Source organism: Mesoplodon bidens (genome assembly GCF_964165515.1).
Source record: "Mesoplodon bidens genome assembly, chromosome: 20".
Lineage (NCBI taxonomy): Eukaryota > Metazoa > Chordata > Mammalia > Artiodactyla > Ziphiidae > Mesoplodon > Mesoplodon bidens.
In genome coordinates, this window is record NC_138181.1 from 17415105 (window position 1) to 17424364 (window position 9260).

The following is a 9260-nucleotide window of genomic DNA, read 5'->3' on the forward strand; positions in this document are numbered from 1 at the left end:
AAACCTTTTATTGGTTTTTATTAATCTATTGTCTGTTGTAATTTTGTTATCTGGTGGCTTCAGATTCAGGAGCGTAAATGCTGGGTAAGTTAAGAGTTGAATAGATGAACACCTCTGTTTCTGAGAACTTTTGTTTATTAATGACAGTGTAATTAGAAGCACTAACTTTGAATAGAAAACAACAATACAAAACTGCCCATCACCACCTCACACCCATCAGGATGCCTATCCTCAAACCAATAGAAACTAATCCACATTGGCGGGAATGTGAAGAAATTGGAGCCCTTGTGCATTGCCGGTGGGAATGTAAAATGGTACAGCTGCTGTGGAAAACACCATGGCAGTTCTTCCCAAAATGACACATAAAATTACCATATGATCCAGCAATTCCACTCCTGGATATGTAACCAGAAGAATTGAAAGCAGGGTCTCGAACAGATATTTGTACACCCATGTTCATAGAAGCATTACTGACAAGAGCCAAAAGGTAGAAACAACCCAAGTGTCCACTGACAGATAAACAATGTGGTACATACATGCAATGGAATATTATTCAGCCTTCAAACGGAATGAAATTCTGACACATGCTACAACACAGCTGAGTCTTAAATTCATTATGCCAAGGGAAATAAGCCAGTAACAAAAAGGCAAAGACTGTGTGGTTCCACTAAAATGAGGTAAAATAGAGTCAAATTATGGAGACAGATTAGAACGGTGGCTGCCAGGGGCTGGAGGAGGGGAATAGGGAATTATTGTTTAATTGGTTTGGGGTTTCAGTTTGGGAAGATGAAAAACTTTTGGAGATCGATGGTGGGGATGGTGGCCTGTGAATGCGAATGCTTAATGCCACTGAACTGCAACTTAGAAATAACTTAGATGGTGAATTTTATGTTATTACAACTTGGGGGAAAAACACACTCACCAGAATAAGACTGTGGTCCCAAAATGCTTGACTTTTTAATAAAATTCCCACTGCAATGAAAGAAAAGTTGCCACGGTTTCTGAGGAAAAGATGTGAGCCATCTCAGTGGATGGGAATGAGGACCTTGGAGGAGAGAGTACCTCAGAGGGGTCCAGACTTGCAAAGAAATAGAGAGCCAGGGAAATTTCAGAGCTGTGGTCCTTGTGTGCTGATGGCATGACCATGAACTCTGAGCAGAACATCTCCATCCAGGCAGCCACCAAAGCGCCTTCACTGTCAGAGTCACCTCCCGAGGGCAAAGTCTAATGACAAAGAAACAACGACAGCTACCCTCCTCCTCCTCGGCAGACAGAAGCCCCTCTCCAGGTCTGCACTGAGTTGCAGCCAGGATGCTCCCTGCGGTAGAAGAAAATGCCGCCACCGCATCTGCTGCTTCACGGATGACACGTCGCCCGTGGTGTCTCCAGGGCCGACCAAGGAAGTGGAGGAAAGGGATCTCATTGTTCACCAGAGCCCAAATGGACAGGCGCCGTCCCACCTACATTCTAACCAAGAGCTGACAGGATGTTCACCACAAAGGAAAGAAAAAGTGAAAAGTCAGTCATCCAAAATCTTTGCTTATTACTTCCGAGGGATACAAGCAGTCTTTTCCACCCTGTTACAAGAACTGCACTTACAGGGCTGACGTGGTGAAACACCTGAGGGGGAGACCAGGGAGAACACAGAATTTCTGAGAGCTGAGATCTAGCGCCCAAAACAAAACTGGTGGGGATGATCTGGTAATGGGTCTACTCAAAACAGGGGCAGGGATTCACTGACAATCGAAAACCCCTTTTGTGCTTGGAAGTCTGTACAACCCAGGGAATGTCCGTTCCCCAGCTGGGGCTACAGAGTACACAGAATACAGAATATTAAAATCCAGGAATAAGTTATGAAGAAACAAATTTTAGGAAATTAAATAACCTTTCTCGGAAGCCCAAAGGTTGATCCAGAGGAGGAAATGGTGTCCTGAGAAGGTGTGGTTCTAAATGCTACTTCCTACAAAGAGGCTAGCTCACCAAATTAGAGACCTGAAGAGAAAGAATCAGGTTTTGTTTGTTTTCTCCAAAATTCAGCCTAGAACAGTGATTGCCACCATCCAACAACACCATCCAACAAGCATCCGGGATGCCTCATTCATTTATTCATTTGATTATTTAACATGTAATTAACCCACACGGGTCAGGCAATATGTGCCTGTCACAGAGGGAAAAAAGATACAAACTCAATGAGTGAGTTATAACCCAGTGGTCTTAGTAAGCCCCTCAATATTTTAGCTTCCTTTGCCTTAACAGCAATTCCCAGACTAGAGACAAACATTTGGGACAACAGTACTACTGCTGTGACTTTCCAAATGCAGCAGAGGGGGCTTCACCTCTCTGATCATGACCCCTCCATGCCCCGGGCTCACGGGTGTGCCCACCACCAAGACCCTAGGGCCCACATCAGGCATGTCCCCTTGTGCTGGGCTCTCTTCAGCTCACACTTGCTGGCACCGTAGAGCGAAAGAAGTAATTCCTTCCTCTAGGTTCTGGGCATGACCTCCTAAACCTGGCCCCCAGCTCCAGAAGCAGGCAGCACTCGGAGCTGTGCTCTTCTAGTCCCCAGCACACTGACTGGGGCAGATCTCCAAAGCCAGAGCCCTGGGCTTTGTAGGGGGGAAGCCCCTGAAATAGAGATGCAATGCAGGTTACCATCTATGTCTTCATGGGAGGGACAAAGAGCCTATCAGGAACTGAAAGACACCTATTGTAAATTCACATCTTTTTTTTTTTTTTTTTTTTTTTTGCACCGTGCAGCTTGCAGGATTCTCAGTTCCCTGACCACGGATTGAACCCAGGCCATGGCAGTGAAAGCCCAGAATCCTAACCACTAGGCAACCAGGGAACTCCCAACATTCACATCTTGTGATCTAGGACCTCCATATTCTGACACACTTAGACCCAGACAGCAGAATTCCAAGGTGTCAAGAGAAGACTTGTCAGTGTGACGATAAGCAAGCATCAATACATCCTTTGCTCTCTTGAAGACTCAGATCCACTCATGGGCCCCATCATTTACCTAAAGCTTTACCCGCAGTGTCCTCACAAAGGAAATAGAGATGAAGGCAAGACACAGCTGAAGCCTGAGTTAGGAACTGATATAGCTCTATCTCCCCTGTACCATCCAAGCTGTGAGTAAACTTTCTTTTTGTTTTTGTTTTTTTAGTTATAAAAAAAAAACAGGATATAAATTTGGCTAGGTCCTAATGGGGAGAACCAAGGTTAGGATACAGTTTCTCAGGAAACTATTTTCCAAAGGGAAAAATATCCTGGTTCTCTGGAAGACTAAAAAAATAATGTCAATTACCACTTAGGCGTCTCTTTCTAGGATGGCTGGGTGGCAAGTCTATGCTGGGGGGGTACTATTTCCTAACAATCAGATCTATGCCAAGCAGAGATTCGTTAACCCATTGTAAGCTTTCAACTTCACCAAAATTTCTTTTTTTTTTTTTAATCTTCTTCGACCTGTATGGATCATTTGCAGATGGAGAGTCAGGAGACAAGCCTTCAGAAACAGGCTTAACTCAAGCCCATCACAGCCCTAAACAATATGAAAACACAGTAATATGAAATACAGCCTCTCAACTAGCACTTAACTCAAGAAGACTTAGGTCTGAATTCTGTAAATCTGCAAATAATTCAACTTTAGATTTTAAAATGTGACAGGCTGTATCACTAATCAGCTGTTCAAGTATTAGAAAGTGACTGATATTTGGGACAGTGGCTAGGTCATACATTCTTTCATAATGTTACTTTCATTTTAACTTAAATTTCATGAGAACATAACAGCCCAGAGTAAAATGTGCATGCACAAATTTAGAGCATTCATACATGAATGGAAAACTGTCTACAATAGCCATTTCTGTTATTTAAAAGTAAGGACATTAAAAATTCGTTCTCACTTTCTTATGAAAACTTTGACGAAAACGTGTTGTTACACTATTGTTTTTGGTAACAAATTGCATGAGTCCGTAAGAGCCCTAATTTTTTTTTTTTACCTTTTGTTTTCTTTACAAACTTTTTCCATTATATACTTTCAATGACTGTAATAATACATGAACCCCTACCACTGTTTCTCATTATATACTGTTTTCATTATCATTCATTTATATAAGGCTAATCAAGATACCCATTCAATCAGAACTACCTACAGACATAATTTTTCCACATCATTTGAGCATATCAAAAACAACCAAACAAAAAACCTAAGTATTGCTAAGTACTGAGGGCAGATGAGAGTTTCAAGATCTTTGGACACCTGGCCAGTTCATCACTTGTCACTGAAATTTAAAAATAGATTTTAAAAGATGTTACATTTATAATTAAGAAAAAAAATAACAGGAAGAAAATGGGCATCGAAGCAAAGGAGATTTCCTGAACAATGAATAGATTGCATTTGACAAGGGCAATAACCCGCCCAATCACGTCTTTTGCTCTCATTTGCTATAAATATACAGGCCAGCGGAAGCACAGCCCATTGTTTTGACCCTCAGGGCTGTTTAAGCTTCCTGGTCTTACCTAATACATTAAGACATATGGTAAAACTTTCCCTAGATCCAGAGGATTTATAGATCTCCCACAACTGATGAGAACGATCCCCTAGTGCTTGTAATATACTCTGATTCAGATATTTAAATTCACCTTTTAAGATATTTTTATTCCAAAGAGTTGTTTTCCCAAATGACCCATCTTGGTTTCATTTTTTAACATAAATATATATCAATACATACACGGTTTCTCTACTCAACAGAAAGAAGTGTTCTAAATACAGTACAGAATTGACAGTTAAGATTTATACAGTTTAAAGAGAGCCATCACAAGCACTTGGGAAATTACATTTACACATTGTCAAGCTGTATCTGTTCCTATTGCTATACCCTTAATATAGCTTTTATTAAGAATAATTCTCTTCAATAGTTGGCTGGAAAAATCCCTGCAGCATTTCTGTCATTTTCATAACACCATAAGGTCAGCACACTTTATTAAATAGTTATTGAGGACATGAGAAAAAGAAAGACGTTGATCATAAATATTTGATAAACATGTTTGCATTATTATACATTCCGATATGAGATAATACACTGAATATTTAGATTGGCTTGTAAGAACACAACTGATGTACAAATCTTGCATGGCCCAATTATAGATGTTATTCAACATCAGTATTTTTACTCCTTTTTGGGAATCAGTTACAGCCTAGTGTAACCGCAATGCTTTGAAAACTAGACGTGTAGTACATCAAGCAATGATGTGTTTGAAGAACGGCAATTTAATTGCACAGCAAATTATTCTGCCTTCCAATAAATATAAAACCTAGAAATGTCTTAGCCTGTGTAGTGAGCAAGAGAGAAAGCAAAGACTGGGAAGAATTTAACTGTAAAGGAAGTGTAATTCACACAAACCTCAAACATAAAGCAAACAAGCTATGAGATTCCGTGTTGTCGTCTAAAATACACTACACAGTTTTTGTTTCCAGAAGTCCATTGTTCAGCGAAGAGCTTCTTTTTATACAGACTCTACTCAGGAGTTTCTCTTAGATGGGGAGGGGGGGCGGGGAGGAGAGAAAAAATAATTCAGGGAAGACTTCCATTAGCTCAACCCTAAGGCTAATCTGTTGCACGTGTAGTTCCTACACTAGTAAGCACCTTGTAGGAAACAACACTGCAGCTGAGCAAAGGAGAGCTGGAAACTGTTCCCCTGGGAATGATATTGCAAAATGACTTGGCTATATCCCCTCTCCAGCCTAGCGTCAGGGCTCAGGCAGAAAACCATCGCGCCCCCAGGGCAGCTTCGTGTGGTTAGCTAAGAGCCCTGCGCTCCATCACTCTCCCTGAAATCTCCTGACCAGAAGCGCACAGGAGCAGCTCAACCACGACAAATTCAGTCCCTATTCTCTCTGTACATTTTTTTTTTCCAATTTGTGTTCCTTTGCCTGGTAGGTTCTGAATGGCATTGTTAAACCAGACCACACAACTGGAAGAATTCACACGTTTTCACACACATACACACTTTTACACCCCATATTCCAAGTATGGATTTACTGAGTTTCCATTATATAAAATAGCTTATACTATTTACTTATAGCCTACAATGTCACAATAACTACTATGTTCGTAAAAATCCAAGAGAAACTTTGAGCACGATTTCAGTCTTTAGCTAGACCTGTTAAAGTTTCACGCAGTATCGTACTTTAAAGTACATAACCCTAAAATCACCAAACATACACAATAATTACACAAACCTGAAGCAGTAACTTCATGATTTCTTAATCTACTACATTACACGCAGGTGATTTCCAGTTCATTTAAAAAAAAAAACCCTGCTTTGTTTAGCATGCCACAACTTACAACTATGTATTTCCTTTGACTGGCAAACAAAAGGGCAAAACTACCTTTAGTGAAGCTTTCTCGGCTTAGAAGCACGAAAATAGTTTTTCTCCAGACAACATGAATTTTCCATTTCCAAGCGTCCTCTGGACCCTTATAAGAAGTTTACCCCTGAAAACTGACATCTCTTTCTAGTTAGAAGGCATAACTAACACCATGGCTTATCTAGCAACACCCCACCCCCATCCTAGGCATCACTGCCAACTACGATCCCCTTTATATTAACTTCCACCATGTGCAGTAAATGATCCACAACTCATATGGTTTGGGGTAAAAGCAAAATCCTTCCTGAATGGCATACAATAAAACACGTGAAAATGGGATGACAGCGTGGCTTAAAATGTTTTGTTTCAGATTCTCTAACAGAATAACATATGACGCAGTTCAATGGTGAGGACCTTTTGTGTTTCCTAATAAGACAGCTCCCAGCAGAGAGTTTCCCATGTTTTATAGTGACATCTATCAGCCAGACCCGGGGAATCCCAACGTCACTCAGCTATTCTTCAGCACCACTGTTTGAGAACAGCTTCCGGCCACAGAGTGGTGCAATCTTAACAGGTCTCTGGCACACAAAGTGCATTGTGAAAATAAGGCAATGGAGGATAAGCAATGCTCTTCCCTGACATCAAAACCAAACCTGTAGGCATTAATTAACCGCAGGCTACAAGCATCAGAAATGCTAATCAGAAAGTTAAATAACTGGCCATCACCTGATACGAATTGAAAAGAGCTGACACACTGCATCACAGGCGGACTGAGCATGGCATGGTGCTGAGTTTTAAAAATTCAATTAACCCAACCATCTATCAGACGGATACAAGACCAGGGGAAAATCTATTATGCATGTTAGAATTTGTGATGTGTAATCATGTTAATTTTTGGTTTGAGAAGAAACCCATGTTTTAGTGATTACATGATCACCAGGAAATTACACAAATATTTAGAACCTAGAAATTACTTTATGAATGGCATAAACGTAATGCTACTTCAGAAATGTAATCAGATTATCAGCTGATTCCTCAGACCTGATAATACTAAGGAGACCTGGGAAGAAGCCTTTGCAGTGGTAAAATCGGGAAAGGTCTTTGAAACACGATTGCTAAACTTATCTTCCGAAATTCTCCTTAAGGGCCTACATGTGAAGCTCCATAATGACACTCATCTGTTCTGATGCCCTAACGTGCCAAAGCATACTCCAAACGAAAATACTGTGAAAACAAAAATTCTTGACATGATGTCACCAAAAAGAAAACACCCAACTTTATACTTCTCACATACACATTTTCACAAGGTGCAGACTGCACCTGTCTGTTCGGACAATGAGTGCGCCCCAAATTCTGCCACATCGCAAGGGGAATCGCAGTCTTGGTGGACTCTCCATAGACAAAAACCCCTGACCAAGTCCACAGTCCGGACTCGAAGTGACGGGACGACTTAACAGTCCTGTCCGACTCGCCTTTCCTCCTTCAGAGGAAAAGCCCCACACGGCTGCCCTTAACAGCAACTCCTAACGAAAGAGTTCAAGAAGGCACGCGCAAGAAAGCAGCCGGCCCATTTCCATTCTACTTGGCGAACGAAACCCCAAGGAATTAAAAAGTTTGAGGCGGCCCCAACCGAGGACCAAACTTGGGCTTTCACCCATGGCAATGCCTCGAAACCGGGACACTGGAGAAGGCGCTGCCTGTGGAATCCAATCCGCGAACCCTCCTCCTCTGAGGAGCGCCCAGAGGCTTCCAAGCCCGAAACTCCACCGCTCAGACCGCGTCCGCCCGGAAGCCGTCGAAAACCGGCGCCCGCCGCGCCCCGGGAGTGCGCCCTCCCCGGCCCGCCCGAGCGCGCCCCGCGAGGCGAGGAACTTACCGCACCGCTTGCACAGCACCCGGCTGACTTCCTTCTTGAGGTTCCGGCCCGTCTCGAGAGGGGGGAAGGATGCTCGGAAGGCGGCCGGCGCGCGGCCGCTGCTGTTGCCATCGGGCTCCATGAAGAAGATATACCTGCTGTCCTCCTTGAGCCGCCCGCAGGAGGGGAACGCGGGGTGGCCCCAGGCGCCCAGGCGCACGGTGAGCAGCGAGTCCTTCTTCAAGCCCCCGGCTTTCACCGCCCACACCTGGTGCACCTTCACCAGATAGGGCGCCTCGTCTCCGGGCTCGGCGGCGCTGGGCGCGGGGCCCGTGGGCCAGTGGGGCACGGTCCGGTTGGCGGCGGGCAGCGCTCCCGGGCCCGCTGCTGACGGCTGGCGCTCGCCTCCCCACGCCCCTGCCTCGCCCGCCGCCGCCGCCGCCGCCGCCGCCGCCGCCTTCCTGTCGAGTGCCCCCTGCTGCCGCCGCGGCGCGTGCACCTTTCCCTCGATCACCACCGCGGCGCGCTGAGCCAGCTCCTGCACCGAGCCCACGCTGGGCGGGGACGCGTAGCACACCGAGGCCCCCGCGGGAGCCGCCTCGTCGCCGGCGGCCGCCCCCGGCGCCAGGGCCGCGGTCCACAGCAGCAGCAGCAGCAGCAGCGGCGGCGAGCGGGCGGCAGGGCCGGGGCGCGGGGCCCGGGGGCCGGTCCTCCCGGAGCGGCGCGGGGCGCGTCGCCATCTCATGGTGCGAGGTGCGTGCGGGCTCCTGGCTGTCGGTTCGGACTCTGCCTCGCTCTCTCGCGCTGCCTCCCTTTTCCTTTCCCCTCCTCCCCCCGCACCCCTCCCCCTTACCCTCCTCCTAATTTATTTATTGGCGGGAGCTGTGGGAGAGTTGTTTACGGGAGGAGGAGAAGGAAGGGAGAGAAGAGGTGGGTGGAACCACAGAAAGGCCAAGCAGTATAAGGGCAAAAAAAAAAAAATGTTTTTTTAAGCAAAATAGAAAAACAAAAAAACAAAAGCCGCCGCCGCGG

General features: G+C 45.1%; 1 protein-coding gene across 1 annotated transcript in view; it reads right to left on the bottom strand.

The window, feature by feature from the left end:
* The window catches only part of NRG1 (neuregulin 1), a gene marked incomplete at its 5' end in the record, with an annotated part of 1032208 nt that extends 1023235 nt beyond the window's left edge, over positions 1 to 8973 (bottom strand). The window contains one exon of the mRNA XM_081221165.1: positions 8250 to 8973. Coding sequence (XP_081077291.1) covers positions 8250 to 8973 — 724 coding nt within the window. The remainder of the gene's footprint in view (positions 1 to 8249) is intronic.
* Between the last annotated feature and the right edge of the window lie 287 nt (positions 8974 to 9260).